This window comes from Momordica charantia (assembly GCF_013281855.1).
Source record: "Momordica charantia cultivar OHB3-1 chromosome 7 unlocalized genomic scaffold, Mcharantia_2.0 BLBB01000007.1, whole genome shotgun sequence".
NCBI classification, from domain to species: Eukaryota; Viridiplantae; Streptophyta; class Magnoliopsida; order Cucurbitales; family Cucurbitaceae; genus Momordica; species Momordica charantia.
The window spans coordinates 19,573,991-19,591,626 of record NW_028275165.1 but is presented as its reverse complement, the minus strand read 5'-3'; the positions used below and the strand labels follow the sequence as shown (position 1 = coordinate 19,591,626).

Genomic DNA, 17,636 nt, shown 5'->3' with positions numbered 1-17,636 from the left:
GAGGTACTTGTGCATGTCAACAATTAATTTTAGAAGAAGGGCTAGCAATTTTCGAAGGCTTCCACTACCGTAGAGGATGAATTTGTGCAAGATTAAACTTGAGTCTAATTCCTTGCAAACCTTAAACAAATCGAGTACATGGGTTGGTGATATCCTCTCTTTTGGCTCAAAATTTTGAATTTGTCGACTATCGTCGTGTTAAGATTGAAATTATCATGGGTTGGTTCATTGATTCAACGAAACCAATCTAAATCAAAAAAATTTAAAGACAATGAGTTTAAACCCCATAATGACCTTTATCTAAGAATTAATTTACTATATGTTTCATTCGTAACCAAATGTAATTAAGTCAGACAATTTTGTAGCCCATAAGTTGGAGAAAGGAGCAATTTCATCATCTTATTTGATATTGTGGTTATCCTCTTTCCTTGGCTGCTTAGTGTATCTAATGTAGAAAGTTAAAATATAGTCCATGTAGCTTGTTCTATAAGTTAATGAAGTTTACTATAAAATAATATAATTTTTTTAGTACAATAAGTAGAGGTGGAAGATTCGAACTTATGACCAATTACTGCTCATGTGGACGAAAAGAATAGCATTTAAACCATTATTTTATCAACCTTTCAATAAGTGCCCAAAAAGTGGTGTTTCAAAGCCTCTTGAAAAAGCCTACCTTAGGGGAGAAATTGCTAGATCGAATCTCAAAAACAAGATCCATCAATTTGGCCCCTCTGGCCAAATCTAAATGATATGGGATACATAAAAAATAAAAAATAAATAAAATAAAAAATCTCCATTTCCCAAGTAATACAGTTTCGTGTACCAAATTCTCAAAAGAAATTTCATATAAAATTAGGCAAAGTTTTTGAGGAAAAATCACATGGCTCCTTAATAATATAAAATCTTTTGACAAATTTACACAAATATATACCTAATCGTACTCCATTATATATTTGGTAGGTAGATTTGCTAATCTTATCCTACAAATTTGCTAATTTGACTAGATACATAAATTTAAGAGAATTAATAATGGGTAGATAGCAACAAGGAAAAATATTTGAAATGTTTTTTTTTTTTTGTTTTTTCAATTTTATCCTTCCAGATTTTTCTAATTTAACTAGCTACATAAATTCGGAAAAATATTTGAAATGTTTTATTTAGTTTTTCCAATTTTACCCTTTCTGATTTTGTTAATTTAACTAGCTACATGAATTTAAGAGAATCTATAATGGGTAGATAACAACCACACTCTTGAGTTTTACATACGGAAAAATATTTGAAATATTTATTTTAGTTATTTCAATTTTACCCACCTAGATTTTCAAATATATCAATAATATATCAAACTATGTGTGTATATATATCAAATATATGTAGGTTATAAAAGAGAGACATTTCTTCTATGTAAATAACACAAAACAATTCAATAAGTGAAACTTTCTATAAATAAAAAAAAAATTGAAACATAGTTACTATATATGAATGCAAATAGTATATCAATCAGTTATAACAAATATATTGTCGCCAAAACGAGCATAGCTCAGCGATAATTGACATTGACTAATTTTACAAAATTGAAACATAGTTGTTACTTTTACAAATAATTTTTTGCTACTTTTGCAAGCGCCGTAAATTTAAACTTCCTAAACTAACTCTCTTTCTCTTTCACAAATCATAGCCTCATGAATAAAATATATGTTTACACAAACCTAGATTTTCAGTAACTCATTTGTCATTTGCCAGCATATTATAAACATATATTATACAAATTCAAACTTTTCTAATTCCTAACTTATTAAAACAATGACACATTTACAAGAATATCATTCAATTCAATTATTCTCATGACTAAGGTCTCTAGAATATATAGTACTAGTAGTTAAAAATTTTTATTTCATTGAACTCGAAATGAATATAAGTAGTAGATATACAGACCTGAAACAGAAGTTAACTGGTGCGAACACCAATGCTAATGAACGCTACATACAATATATCCAAAGCATTTTCAGTGTACATTACGAGTAATCAACCCTTCAAATATGGTAAATAGGTCCTTGTTATCCGGGCCAAATATCTCATCGGCCTTCCGAAGGGTCTCCTGAAATATCAAACGATGATTCGTAAATGTTTAAGCGTGTGCGTGTGCGTGTGCACGTGAGGAAAGATAGAGACAGAGACTAAGAACCATACCTCTTTTGTTTGCTTGTGGGCATTCAACTCTTTAACATTGGTTAAGAATGCACTGAACTGCTCATACGACAACCGGCTCCTATAGCAGATGAACAAATTAGAAATCCTTGTAACATAGTTAGAGTTTTGATTATCTAAACGATGGAGTATTTCGATTTTTTTCTAAAATATTACAGTTCAGTTCAAATAAGTGACCGAAGATTTGAACCTATAACTTCTAAGCAATGTTACTCATGCTTAACTAGTTGAGCTATATCGGTTGGCAGAGATGGATGGGGTGAGTTTGGTAACATGACTAACAACTACCATTTTAGTCGAGAAAATGAAGCACATGTATTTGGCATGTACGTGATTTCACAGAACATCCCAATGATCTGCTAGGTTCAACATTAGTATTATTAAGAATGAGTTAACTTGATGTGCCCTTACCTCACTTGGCGGAAGAATTCTTTCCCATCAACCCGAGTTCGTCCTGAAAACGATTAATAAAGGTGATCAAAACATTCAGTAAAGCATCAGTCAGTTACATTCTTCAAATGCAATCGACACAATCATGAAATGTATGCTGTTTGGCTGACTTTTTGTTAAGAAAAGTATCATTAAACTCAGCTACTGTGTTCAGAGAAAGTTGTGTACTGTGTGATATGATTGGTGTGAATGCAAGATACATACAAAAACAAGCTGATCTTGTGTTGGGTCAAAATTTCAATCCCATCTTCTCTTTGCTGATAAGAAATGATATAATAATACTTTCATAACATGCTCATAAAAGAATGCTCCAACTTTTGTAATGATAGGAATATTACACACCATATTTATATCTGTCCATTAGTTAGCTCAATATGTCGTTACCAAATAATACTAAGAGCAAAAACCACATTAACATAATATTTATAATCGCATAGGATCACTGAAATGAAATATAAGCACATGGGCAAAACCGTGAATGTTTGTTGTTTTCAATCTACTTTATGAAAATTATATAGTTTCAAGAATATTAACAAAAATAAGGTAGTTTTACTCGATAACGAAACGATTTGTCACTAGACTATTTTATGCATAACACGATTTACTTAATTTGGAATTATTTTGAAACCAACCCCTTTCTAAGAATTCTTTCAGAAGTGCAAAAAAGACCTGAAAATCCATCAGATAAGAGGGATAAGAAAGAGAGGTGAGAACACTAGACATTCCCCAAAAGAAAATTGCACTATAACCAACCAGAGTTCTTTTCTTAATGATCTCTAAAATGAGCAACCAACTGAATTCTAAATTACAAATTTGCAAGGAAGAGAGATTTTGGAGCTAACCAGTATGAGTTCCTGCATGAGGGCTTGAAACTGAACTGTGATTGCCGGAGAGAACAGGCGAGTACATCGAGTTCCTATCAAACATCCCCCTTGAGACAGAGAATGACATCGAATGACGCTTTGGGGAAGCAGGTTTAGATGTTCTCGTAGGAGAAACTGATGCAGAAGAAATGGGAGGAGAACCAGGAGGTGTCAGCCGAGGTGTGCTAGTCTGTGATGCTAACAGAAGGCGGTTTGAAATACGAGGTCTTGAAGCTGCCATTGCAACACAGAGGAAAAGGAAAGTGTAAAACAACAAAGAACGAAGGCTGAGAGATATAAATCCGTCCTTAAATTTCGGGTTAACTAGAAATGATTAAACTTAAGCCTGTTCCATGGTATATGCTGCTTTACACATTTAGCAATTTTCTACAGTTATCAGTTTGTGTATTGCGTGTAGGAAGAACTATCATAAGATTCATAACTTCCAAGATTTATCAATGCAGTTATTTACCATCTGCGTCCTGCTCTTCTTTTACAGAATTCACTGTTTCAGAAGTGTTGCTCTGGATTGATGAGTATCTAGACGGTGGCAATGTCAGATCATCTTCTAAAACACATTAAAAGAAAATGTCCAAGTCAGAAACAATGGCATACATGAAAGGAAGTTAGGAAGATCCATAAAAAGTTTGGTTATCATATAAAATTATCAATGTGCTCTACAACTATAAGTAGGCCATCAAAAATAAATCTTTGCATAACGATGTTGAGCAAACAATAGAACTGATCCCAAGCAACTCATATTACCTACAATCTGCGGAGCAGAAGGCAAACTTTCCTGACTCTGTATTTGAGCAACAGCCTCTGAACCTCCTGTCTGTAGTAGCAGAAAGAGGGTTGGAATCAGAATTAAAACGTTGGTGGGAACTTTGATGGTCGTGTTTAATAGACCCTAAACTTTCGATTTTGTATCTAGTAGGTCTTTGAAGTTTAAATACGTCTCCGGAGTCAGAACTATTCCGACATTACTGAATGTATTAGGTCCTAAGCATAAATCTATGAATTTTAAAAAAAAAATGTGATAGTTAGAGAACCTATTAAACAAGAAATTGAAATTTCAGTGCTCATTTGGTAAAGTTCCTATTTCTTGTTAGAAAAATGAATTGCATAGCCCTAACAACTTTTCTATTTGTGTTTTAGAACAAATTAGAAATTGGAACGAAAATAAATAAACTTGTTTTAGTTGTTTTCAAAATTACTATACAATTTTGAGAATATTTCCAAAAAGGAGAAACAAGAAATATAATTAGTGTAAAATGCTTAGATTTCTTATAAAAAATTATAAACGAAAAACAAGAAACTGGAACGTTGCCAAATGAATCCTTAGTAACAGAAACTTATTATAGATTAAGTGGCCTACTTGACACAATCTTAAAAATGCAAAGACCAAATTTGTAATTTAACCAAATTTTAATTCTTCAGCTAGAAAAAAAAAACCTTCTCGAATCGTTTGAACGTTCTTGGTATTTGATAGAGAGACAACTTACGGAGTTCTCGTCTTCGCGTAGGGACTGCATAAGCGTCTTTCTGAAGACCTCCAACTGCAGATAAATGAAGAGAGAATCAAAACTCTAATATCAGTGCTAACAAACTTTACATATATTAATGGTATTAAAGTAGCCCCTGAACTATTTCCTGCTAATCCGAAATGTTCCACCATTTCCTCTAATAGAATATAAAATTTTTTACCAGTTTCACAAATATATGAATCGTATTTTGCACTATAATTCAACACGAATGGTAATCACGAAGCGACTCCATTGTAACTTCGAAAATTAAAATATTCGTCGTAATTACATTACATTACGGGCTAATTTTATCAGATAACTCAGAAACTCAATCCAAACCAAACACTCGAATGCTAATGCTAACTTGCTGAGCGGAAAAAACAAATTAATACACTTAGGCTGTACCTTGGAGACATCTCTATTGAGTTTCTTCACGGTATTAGAAAGCGACGCGTTCTCTTCCAACAGCGTCTCCTGCAGATAATCCAAGTTAAAACGAATCGAAAACCGCGAAGAAAATAGAAATCAAACCGAAAAAACTGATTGGCCGGACCTTTGCCCTGTCGACGCGGGCGAGTTCGTCGGCTTTCTCGGAGAGGGCGGCGTCGAGGGAGTCGATCTGAGATTGCAGGTCGGCGATGAGCGCGTCCTTCTCGGAAATCTGGGCATGGAGAGCGGAGGATTCGGATTCGAGAGCGGAAACACGCGTCGAGAGAGCAATGGAGGTGATCTTCCGAGCCACATCGAGCTGCTCGAATGGATCCGACGGTAGCACCTGCAGCACCTCCTCGGGAAGGCCGAAATTGGCAACACCCGATTCCTGCTCCCGCATTTCTCTACTCTCTCTCTCTATTTTTCTCTTTTTCTCTCTCTTCCTTTTTCCTTTTTTCTTTTTTATTTTCTTTTTCTCTTATCGACTGTGGCGCCAACTGTGAGAACTGAGAAGATAGACTTGGACTACAATGTACCATACACTATACAAAGCATTCGGATCCATTATTTCTTTTTCCTTTCTCTCTCGTATTTTAGAATAGATTAAAATATAATCTTAGTTTATTCTGTTTATTGTATTTTTAATTTTTATTTATTTTTATTTATGTATTTAAAAAAATTCATTTTGGTTACTGTATTTTTTAAAAATGACAATTTTAGTCTTTCTTTGTAAAATTTTAACACAAATTCTACACATAAAATAAACCTTTTAATATTAAAACATTGGTTATATTTCAAGAAATATATTGAGTGTGGTATCGTATTAAAATTGTGATAAAAACAAATGAGATTAAAAATAAAAGTAAAGGACTGTAATGGTCACCTTTAAAAAATCTGGGGACCAAAACATAGAGACTAAAATTAATAAAAGTTGAAAGTATAAATATTAAAATGAACTTGGAGTATAATGACAACCAAAGTCGGAGTGTATAGACAAAAATAGTATTTTTTTAAAACCTTTAAAAAACATCCGTAGTATATTTCAACTAGTTAAGGCATGACTTATTATAGCTCAACTCGTTAAGGTATCATCGACCAAAATGTCAAAAGTTTGAATGTCCACCCTTACATAAAAATGGGAATACCAACGCATATGGTAGATTTATGCATGAAAATGAAATTATAAAAAAAAATGTCTAAAATTAGTATCCACGGGTCAAGATATGGGTCAAAACACCCATATCGAGTATGCAGAATGTACTCTTAGATAGCGGTGCTTTTACCCATTGAACTATGTTTAAGTTGATTTTTATTATTATTTTTTAAAATTTTAGCGTTGAACGTGGATTAATTAGTTTGTATTGATTTGTTCACTGATATGTTAGTTAGTATTAATTAATTCTTTTTCTCACATAAATTAATTAGTTATTATTGTCCAAACAAAGGAAACAAAAGTATTAGTTGCTTATTTGTCTGCTCTATGTTAGGCTATAAATAGTCCATTTTAGCATTGTATGAGAGCTTTTAAGTATTATTGAAATAGAGTGTTCTTAAATGTTTCTCTCAAATTGGGATGGATTTCCCAGTGTTATTCACTGTTGATCGCCAATGTATCCACATTTGTTGAATTACAATCAAAACAGTGCAATAGAAAACAAACAATAATAGACGGCAATTTTGAGTTTTTTTTTTTAAATGAGCCTCAAATATATTTTGTCCTCCATATTATAAAATACTTTTTTTTTCTAACTCAAACAATCCAATTGGTTAAAATATATATTGTTGGAGGTGATTTTCAGCTCTGACATGGCACTCGATTAGATAATGAAACTTACACGTGGTTTGATTGATAAAATCCCAAGTATCTCTGGCCTCGGTTTCTTCTTCTATGATCGAGCCAACCTCTTGCGTGACCGAGCCAACCAAGCTTACTTGAAATCTTGTTCTCATTCATTGGTTGAACCGATTGGCTTCATTTCAGCTCAGCCTCAGCCTTCAATAGATTCCACGACAACACGCCGCAAGACACGGTTATCTTAAAGAACCGTTGAGGTCACGTCGGGAACATTGTTGGAGGAGTAGCCTATAAATGGAACTCATTCTCCTCATTTTCAGGTACACGAACATCCATTTTTTCTCTGAGAAGTAGCTTGGGTTCTCTCTGACTTTGACATCGAAGTGTTCTCTATTTTGCAGGTCACATGTCGAGTAGACTCTAGCTCATCTGTCAGGTCAGCCTAGCTTCCGAGCTGAGGTTCGCAACTTGTTCAAATTCGTGATTAAACATATATTATTGGCAAAAAGGTCGGAGGTTTATGAATTAAAAAAACTAATATTTGTCTAGTTTTAATTGTTAAATTTTCATTTTAAAAAATGTTTAAATCATTCAAATATAGTTTAACTAAAAGTTTCATTCAATATCAAATTAAATGATTAAACACATGAATGTTATATAATTAAAATAAATTAATAAATAATCAAACGTGCTTTGTCACGATATTTTCGAATGTTTTTTAGTAAAATAATATGTAGAGGTGGAGATTTAAACCTACAGTCTTTCAATCAGGAATATATATCTTAACCAATTGATTTATGTTTACTTAACCTATTTTGAAAGGTTTATTAACTTATTAAATTCTGATAAGGTAAATTGAAATATCAATTTTTTTTTCTCTCCAAAGCTCAATAAATTTTTTTTTTCTGAATTACAAAAATTATTTAACTATATTGGCCTGCTGAAATAATTTTTGTACCATAAAATTATTATCTCATTGAAACTTACATATTTCAAGAAAATATGTGGTTTTGGAGCAGAGAAAGTGAATGGATAGGGCATTTATAGAAGACAAAATTGTTCTAGTGGTCGTGCGAGTTTTCATTGTCTATCACGCATCCAGGTATTCCTCGGATGGGTCCGATGGGACGTGTTGTTTTATGGATGAGATTTTTTCAGGCCCATTTATGGATCGAATGGGCCTTGGCCCAATATGTTAACGGGTCTTGTAGAGCCTCGTAGTTTCAGGCCCAAGGTCATGCGGTAAATGTTGATCGATGGTCAGATGGGAAGCCTGGCGTGTTCACGTGGCACTTTTTTTTCCCCTTGACAGTACGTGGCAACTATTAATTGCGAGACAGAAGATTTTTATAGTGAAATACAATTTTTATTTTGGACCATAAGCTCTGGATTTTGTTTTATTTTAGTTATTGTATTTTCAAAATATTTTTAAAAGGACAAAGAACACACAAATATTTTGAAACTATAAAGATTAAACTAAAAAAAATTGAGAGTACAATGACTAAAATAGTATTTTAATCTAATTTATTTCTATAATATATACAAATGGGAAATTTTATAGCTGGAGTACTATTTATATTCATACTATGACTCTTCGTTTGTAAATAATTAATTAGTTGATGATGTGTGGGAGAATATTATCATAATATGTTAATCGATGATTATTACACGTAACTAAACCTAGCACAATATATATAGTCTATTTAGTACACAAATGTGAGAGTGGAGATATGAACTGAAGTAAAAAATAGATATCTAAACTAATGACATATTGATGATGCTAATAAAAATATACAAACAAGTCATAGATTGTTATAATTAGTATTAAGATATTAACGTCTCGTCAAAAAGTTAAATATTTTTTTGAAATTTGTAATATTTTATTTTTTAGTTTAACCATAAGGTGAGGTATCTAATATAGTTTAGTAATGATAATAAATGTTTTACGTAGGTAAGTTACATTGGAATTGACATATTTTCATAGATTTATTGCTTGTATCAAATATACCAAGCTTTTCAACGGTGGAAGTATTGACACGTGCACAAATTTTTTATTCGACGGATGGATAACATAATGGTAATGGGGTTGAATTTCTTCAACAAAAAAGAAAAATAATAATAATAATAATAATAAATAATGTGAAAGAGAGAGGTGGGCACCAAATCTGAGGCTTAGAATGTGATATTTTTCTGTGACTAAGATCTAATCAATCTCAAACCACCAATCCAATCTATGGCTTTGAAGGCCAATGTTGGGGAAATTCCCTCCACCACAAGCAGCAGCAGATTTTTTCCCCTCATTCAATCTTTTGTAACTTGTAAGCAAATTTGTGAGGGTGGGAGAAACGGTAAATTGGGTAGGTATCAATCGAAAAAACCACTGCTTGTATGACATAGATAAGTAAAAGATAATCGAGAAATTAAGAGAAAATTACAACAGTAAAGAAAACACAATCATTTACGTGAAAATTTCCAAACTAAGAAACACCACGATCTATTAAGGAAAAATTCATTACGTAAAAAATTATTACAATCACACAAAATTCTCTCTCCGACCCAATTGTACAAAAACACTCTTTCAAAGCTTAAATTGTTTCGATTGAGATGAATAAAACCTAAAGTCATATACTCTTTTATATAGCACTTGTAACACACTATCTTTCCTATGATAATTTATCTTCTAATATTCTGTCACAAACTCTACAAATTTGAGCTTAATTTTAAAGATCAATTCTCCTACTCTCACATTTGTTTAACTAAAAAATAATACGGAAGGTTTGAGTTATTTTTTTCATTTGTAATATAATTTAGAAAGGAAAACATTATCCCACCTTGTATTAAATAGCAGAGCATTTTTTTCATTTGCTCTTATTTATTAAATGATATATTTTAAATATGTGGATAATTCAAAATGTGCCGATCAAAGTAGCATACTATATAATATTTTAAACATTGCAAGTGAATTATAGTAAAATCTTGTAGATAGTAAATTTTGAAATAAACTACTGTAATTATTGTAGATATCATAGTTTACTTCGTTAATCGATTAACGAGTTGCAAATTGAAAATAAAATCTAAGAAATTTAACTAATACAGTGTGATACATGTAATACTCTTATTTTAGTAAATAATATTTTCAACTTTAATAACAAGTGGCTAATGTGAGAGAAACAAATAAAACTTAGTGATTAAGTGAAGGGAGCTTACCTCAAATGGGGTGGAGGGGTTGATTTGATTTTATACGCGAAGTGTGATTGATTGCTACTTAACCTTCTTCTTTCTCAGGAGTCTTTATTAGATTAAGAATTTATTTGATAGAAATGTCTAGAACTCTAATTAATTACTGGTAGGATTTCGGACAAAGTGACGAGTCAATTTCTTATTCAAGATGGTCGACCAGTTAATCGAGATGATACTTATAGATAGAACTTTGCACCAATATGATATTTGGCTATATACATTTCAAATCTTAAATTAATACTTGAGTTTAAGCTAGTGTCTAGCCAAACTTGGTAAAATTGTGCAGAAGATTTCGTACCTTTTTGAATAATGAATGCCATCTTTTGAGAAGTCGTGTCTTTTATTAACCGATATAATTAATTATTTATGACATAATTTTGTTGTTAGTGGATAGTTAGTCACTTTTATATTCAGTTGGTATGTTGGTAAGAGTATAACTCTATCAATACTTTCTGATTGTATTTGCTCGAGCGAGGGAGAAATAATACAATACTTTCACAATTAATGAAAGCTTTCATGGTATCAAATTCTTTTTTATCGTGTCTCACATTATCCTTTCAACACTTCCATTCTTTCATACAAGTCAGTATTGATAGTTGGTCTTTCCTAGATTAGTAAAAGGCGACTATATCCAAGGCTTGGACACATCTTTTCGAGTGAGAAGGCCATATGGCTGTTGGATTTGTAAGGTGATTGCAAACAAAGTCCCACATTGGCTTGGGAAGGGAACGATCATGGGTCTATAAGAGAGACAATTATCTCTATTGATATAAGGTCTTTTAGATGAAACCAAAAACAAAGCCGTACAAAAGCAAATTTCGAATTCACCTTATATCGATTATGATTGAGTACAAATTTCATGAAAATGTCGATAGTCGATAAAATATCAGTATCTATGTTGATAGAATATTTTTAGAAAGATTATAAAAATAAAAAAAAATTGTAAAATTTATTTAGATTAACAAACAAGCCTTTCATATTTTCTAAATAAGTTTAAAATGATTAATATTAATATTACGTCTACGTTGGTGATACTTTTTTGATAGTTTTTATATTTTGTCAATTTTTTTACAATACTACATTAACCTACATATTGATATTAAACTCATAAATACGTGAAACGTTGATGAAAATATCGACATGATGATGGATATATAATAACTTGATCATAAGACATAATTTAAATGTATATATATGCTTGACACATATTTTAAATTATATTTGATCAAATAATTACACGGTTTTATTAATAATAGGAACGTCTTGTTTTGTTAAGTAATAAATAATTTAATCAATAAACGAAGCTTCGTCGCGGCCTCCCATTTGAAGACACGTAATCAACGTACAAAGGAGGGCGCATGTGACTTTCCCACGAGACTTTTTAGGGCATCTTTTGACACGTCACATTCAACTCCCCTATTTTTATTTATTTTTTCAATTATTAAAACATTTCTTGTCTTTCAAATTTACCAAATTTAATTAAATCCTATCTCTCTCCTCTCTCGTGTGTGGAGGAGACTTCGGGGAAGCAGATTTTTTTCTTCTTATTTTTATTATTAAAATACTATTTTTATCACAATATCGTCAATATTGATTTATGTTAGTTTCTATATTTTTAATTTAATTCATCTTAGTTCTTATATTTTAAAAGTATTTATTTTAATTTTTGTACTTTTTGAAAAGTGATATTTGAGTCTTTATTTGTAAAATTTTAACACATATAACATAATGATTACATTTTAGATAATATAATGAGTTATTAAAATTGTGATAGAAAAATAAAATTAAGAGTAAAATAAATATTTTTTAAAATATAATAATTAAAATGAATATTTTAAAAATATAATAACTAAAATGAACTTAAATATACAGTGCACCAATTGAAATGAATATTTTAATAATATAATAACTAAAATAAATAAAAACCAACAAAATAGTATTTTAATTTAAAAGTAAAATATATTGTTTTGAGTCCACCTCACTCACTCCTTCCTCTCACATTCAAGGAAACTCTAACGGTTGACCTAGATTTTGGAATGTTGACTTTCGGTATACACGATTTTTTTTTCAAATGCTAATTGTTTTATGTATAAAAAAGATTTCAATTATCTAAAAAAAAAGATTTCAATTATTATTTTTTTGTGAAAACTATGATGGAGTTAAATTTATCTATTTGATCTTGAGTATTTTTAGTTCAACAAGACGTAAGATGAAGTTTAGAAATTTGAACTGTTAGTTTAGATAATTATATTCATACTTGTATTATTTTGGTACAAATTTCTAATAGTGACACCATTTGCTTCACGGTAACACACAAACATATACATATCAATGCTCCCAATTTGAGATAGAGAATAAATATCGAAAACACGTAAAGTTGATATGATTCTTTCCACGAAACATCAACTTTACTTTACTTTATTGAAATTTGTAATGGATAGCTTTTTGCTATTGAATTTAAAAACACATGGATATTTTATAGTGATTTTAAATCATGATCATTTTTCCTCGATGTACTAGTATTTAATTATCTAGTTTACTATATTACTTTCTATATATCAATCTTTAATTAGTAGCGTACCAATATAAGACAGATATTAATAACTGAATAGTACATTTGATATCATTCAAATTTCAAATTTACTATTTTTACTTATTTACTATTATCTACATATTTTTAAAAATTTACTTTGATAAAGTAATTTTTGTGACCATCGTCTATCTTTTTCTTTTTATCTCTCCTTACTAAGTCAATCTCTTAAATCAAATAAGTCAATCTCTCTCTTCCCATTTGATTTATGCTTCCACACAACCAATTCCCAATGGGACCATATATTTTTATTTTTTTATTTTTTTATATATTATAATAAAAAATAAGAAAAATAATAGAAAAATAAAGGTGCATAGGAGACAAGAGAGCATTATTTGCTTCCTTGCATTTCACTTCTGACTTGTCCCCACCTCTCATTAAAGCTCCATAGATTTGTTCCCTCTTTATTCCCTAATAATCTCTCTCTCTTATAAAGAAGTTTTCTCTTTCATTTTTCTATTTATTTTTTCCTTTTTTTTTCCTTGTAGGAGCATTAAAGCTCAAATGTCTACTCACCCCCTTTTACTTTATTTTTCTTTTCCATCCTTATTTTTCTCTCTCTTTTTTGTGTTTTGCAAATTACTCTTTATTGCTATGCATCAAGAATAATATTAAAATCACCCCCCAACAGTTAAATGGCATTTTCTCTTTTCTAAAAAAAGTAATAATTAAAGTTTCAATAACAATTCTTAAGCCAGCCTAAACGTATTTCAATTGGTTAAAATACATATTATATCGATGAAAAGTTTAGAGGTTCAACCAACCTAAACATATTTCAACGAGTTAAGACATTTATCTCTGACAAAAAGTTATAAGTTTAAATTCTTATCCCTATATATTGTACTAAAAAAGATTTAGATGTTTAAATTCCCGTCCTCACAAATTGTTGAACTAAAAAAAAATCTTTATTTTAATTCTTGTCTCGATCATTGTTAATTAGGCCAGAGAGAAAAAAAGTAATAGAAAGTCTAATCTATGCCAATTAGACTTGTTGCACTAGTATTTTAAATCATCACAAGTTTTGTAGTTGATGGTATTGGTAAGTAACCTGACCCTTTCAAATGGTCCAAAGTAAAGTTTGGAATATTTCAAAGCACCTAACCAAAGTCGTATATTCCCTTTCACATTTAAATATGGGTAATGTCCAAAAAAGGAAGACTAAAATAGCTGAACATTGAATCCATTTGGAACCATGGCTTAAATAATATATTAAATTTGTTAGTTTGAGTACATTTTAAATGGGTTAATACACTATAAATGTAAGCATAATTCAATTGTTAAAGTATCTTAATGCTACATTTTTGTTGTACTAGAAAACTAATAACTTTTTAAATTTTTATTATTTTGATAATATGAACATAGTTCAATTAGTTAAAATACTTGTCTCTAAACAAAATATTGTGAGTTCAAATCTAAATCATTATTATCTAAGATTATAATACCTTCAACTTTGTCTTTGTGATATAATTGTGAGATTCAAACACACCATGTGGACTAAATTGAAAGTTTGAAAATTAAAACATTAATTTAAAATTGATCTCAAATTAAAGGAGTTATTTTTGTTTGTGATGTATATATTGAGATTAAACCACAACTTTTAAATCAAGGAAATTAAATAAAAATTGAACTCAAACCATTTGTGTACTTTTAAAATATTAATTTTTTTTGTTTAGTTCAACCATTTGTTATGATTTTTTTCATATTTGTAAAAATTTAACACAAACTCTATCTTTAACAAAAACTCTTTAATATTAAGTTGGAGCTACATTTTAAGACATATATTAAGTGTAATGTCGTGTTGAAGTTATGATAGAACAAATTAGATTAAAATATAATCAAGGAATAAAAATGTTCGTTTTTATAGAACAAATTAGATTAAATTATAATAAATGTTCACTTTTTCAAAGATAAAAAATAATATTTTAACACTATATTTAATATACTTAATATTTAATTTTTTTTAGACGTATATTTAATATACACTCAAAGGTAGAAACTATTAAATAAATCAATTAATAAATTACAGCAAGTAGAGGAAATTATGACTTTTAAAATACATGGAGGTAGAAGAATAACTAAATTTATTTATTTTAAAAGATTTTTTTTTGTTTATTTAGAAGAACAAGTAGACGTACATACTACATTAATTAAACCCAAATAACACGAAAGACGGTCGATTGCTACCTCGGGACGATGAATCGGCGAGTAATTGGAACAGCTGGAAAAGACAGTCCCCGGATGGGAACCGAACCGCATCCATATCCTAAAGCAATTATGATTATGTGGTGGGGACCACCCCAACAACACCACGTGGGGGCCCACGTAAACAATTTCCACGTAAGAGATCAGGAAAACGACAACTAACACCGCGGGTGGGGGGGGGGGGGAAACGGCGTCATCGAAGAAAGTGGCCGAAGACAGCGACGTGAAAACGAATCAGCGTAACGGAGACCTGACGGTTCCTGTTAAAACGGGGGACGTGTGAGTTGGACCGAGTCGTGGTCAGCCACGTACCCAACACTCTCTCTCTTCTCGCTCAAACAAGGCGGCCAATCGCTCTCTGTCTTTCACGCGTCATTTTGCGAGGGTCGGTGAGATTAAGATTAAGATTAAAAATGTAGGTTACAAAAGAGCAACGCTCTTTTTTACCCTCGTCAAAACGCCACCGTTTAGCTCTCTCCACTTCCTCTGTCTTCCGCTATATATCGCCCCCCCCCCACGCTGTCTGAAGCCCAAACAAAGCCTTTGCAGAGCAGAAAAAACAGAGAAGGAATTTGGGGGAAAAGAGAAAAAAAATAGAAAAAAGAAGAGAAATCTGAAAAGACGAAAATAACCTTCTTCCTCTTCTTCTCCAGTTTCTCCCCTGTTGTTGTGTTGTCCCCTGTGTGAGGAAGAAGAGGCGACGGCGAAAGCTTTAGCAGCTTCACAGAGAAGGAACTCAGCAGCCCCGTAGTGCTTGTTCTTTTGGTTTTTTTTTTTATTTTCTTCGTTTTTTTTTTGGGAGATTTCTTAGGGATTTTGATTTTTCCATCCATGGGGACTGAGATCCTACGGCCTCAGGATTGTTTGATCGAGCGAATCAGGGTTCCACCGGCGGCGCTTTGTCGTCGGAGGAGTTCTTATGGAAACTCCGATTCTTCGTATGTTTATAGCTATAATCCTAGATCTAACAGAAAGTCGGCGGCGGCGGCGGCCCGGTTCGAGCGGCCGGAGCAGAAGAAGCGTTTCGTTTCGAACCACTCGGAGCCGTCGGTCTCGAAGAGATCGAGTTCCGACGACTTGAAGGCGATGAAGAATAGTTTGGTGATGGAGAAGGTGACGATATTGAGGCGAGGTGAATCGCTCGATTCGAAGTTCAAGAGCGAGGCCCTGAAGAAGGAAGGCGATAATTTGGTCGTGTGCGGGACGGAAAGGTTGGGGCCGGCGCCGGAAATGGTTCCGAAGCAGATCCGGATCGTCGACGTCAGGTGTCCGATTTCCGACGTGTACGCCGGATCGGCGTTCTCCATGTCGCCGTCTCCAAGCTCTCTTCCATTGCCGTCGTTCTCGAAGAAGAAACAGGTATCCACCATCGTTGACGACTCGGCTACCAGAGATCTGAGGCGTTTGCTTCGGCTCGACGCATAAGATCTTCTCCAGACCTTGAATTTGGATCTGAAATCTACCAGATCTCCTCTCCTCCATCTCTCTCATCCCTCATCTTTCTAACGTCTCTCTCGATCTGTCCAGATCTGGACCGCCGTGATTTTTTTAAACGGTGGTAGATCTGAAAATCGAGCTATCGAGGCAAGGTAAATCAGATATATAATTATCGCATAATATTGTGTATTTACGATGATCCAAGTCTGTTAACGGGGAAGAACCTCCGTGTAATGTAAGTTTAGCTATAAATCTAGGCTGGAAGAAGAAAATTTGGGTGGGTAAGGGTTTGATTTCTGCAAATATTGGGATTGGGACATAGTTTGCGCTTTGAATGATTAATTTTCTGCTCTGTTGTGAATTTCTTGAGTCAAGGGCTTTGCTAGTTTATCTTCTGTATGATATTATGAAGTAAAAATATAATAAGAAAACAAATCTGATGAAGATTTTGTAGATCTGGAATCCGTTTCTCTCTTCTCCTCTTCCATGGATGCGATGTCCGCCATTAATGAACTTCTTGAGCTTCTATCAGTTCGGGAAAGCAATACTCGAAGACATTTCAAACAAATCAAGATTCATTCCAGAAATGACGAATGATTTTGATGATTTTTCCTGGAAATTTTGTTCATCAATTGGGAGCTTCTGCCATAATCTTGCTTTTTTTTGACACAGGAAGAAGACGGCCGGGCACATGGATGATAAGAGATGAGGGTTAGAAATTGGTAAGTGGAGAGTCGAATCACAAGAAAAGATATTTTTTCTAAGATAATAATAATAATAATATAATATAAAATAGCTGGCCGCACGATAATAATGAAAGAATTCGTACTTTAAAAAAAAATTTATAAAAAGAACTTATATATTTATAATAATTTTATATTAAAAATATCAGT

At 32.1% G+C, this 17,636-nt stretch overlaps 2 protein-coding genes across 3 annotated transcripts; one reads left to right on the top strand and one right to left on the bottom strand.

Annotated features, from left to right (window-relative positions):
- Positions 1–1,873: 1,873 nt before the first annotated feature.
- LOC111009527 (uncharacterized protein At4g15545) lies at positions 1,874–5,981 on the bottom strand. 2 transcript variants are annotated; one of them, XM_022282619.2, is made up of 9 exons: positions 5,601–5,981; positions 5,453–5,521; positions 5,027–5,080; positions 4,287–4,356; positions 3,994–4,089; positions 3,501–3,755; positions 2,620–2,662; positions 2,191–2,269; positions 1,874–2,098 (listed from the first exon to the last, which is right to left on the bottom strand). In XM_022282619.2, exons 1-9 carry the CDS (start codon positions 5,877–5,879, stop codon positions 2,006–2,008), a joined length of 1,038 nt encoding a protein of 345 aa, XP_022138311.1. In that variant the 5' UTR covers positions 5,880–5,981; the 3' UTR covers positions 1,874–2,005. The 2 variants fall into 2 exon arrangements, with proteins under 2 accessions (XP_022138311.1, XP_022138312.1); XM_022282620.2 differs by having other exon boundaries at positions 3,994–4,086.
- Positions 5,982–15,830: 9,849 nt separating this feature from the next.
- LOC111009532 (proline-rich nuclear receptor coactivator) lies at positions 15,831–17,196 on the top strand. The gene has a single exon (XM_022282626.2). The coding sequence runs from the start codon at positions 16,138–16,140 to the stop codon at positions 16,729–16,731; it is 594 nt and encodes a 197-aa protein (XP_022138318.2). The 5' UTR covers positions 15,831–16,137; the 3' UTR covers positions 16,732–17,196.
- Positions 17,197–17,636: the final 440 nt, after the last annotated feature.

Coding starts and splice junctions, on each gene's coding strand:
- LOC111009532 (XM_022282626.2), top strand. CDS start 16,138: ATGGGGACTGAGATCCTACGGCCTCAGGATTGTTTGATCGAGCGAATC.
- LOC111009527 (XM_022282619.2), bottom strand. CDS start 5,879: ATGCGGGAGCAGGAATCGGGTGTTGCCAATTTCGGCCTTCCCGAGGAG. Junction 2,270..2,619: donor GAATTCTTCCGCCAAGTGAG/GTAAGGGCACAT, acceptor CATCTGCTATAG/GAGCCGGTTGTCGTATGAGC. Junction 2,099..2,190: donor CCCACAAGCAAACAAAAGAG/GTATGGTTCTTA, acceptor TTGATATTTCAG/GAGACCCTTCGGAAGGCCGA.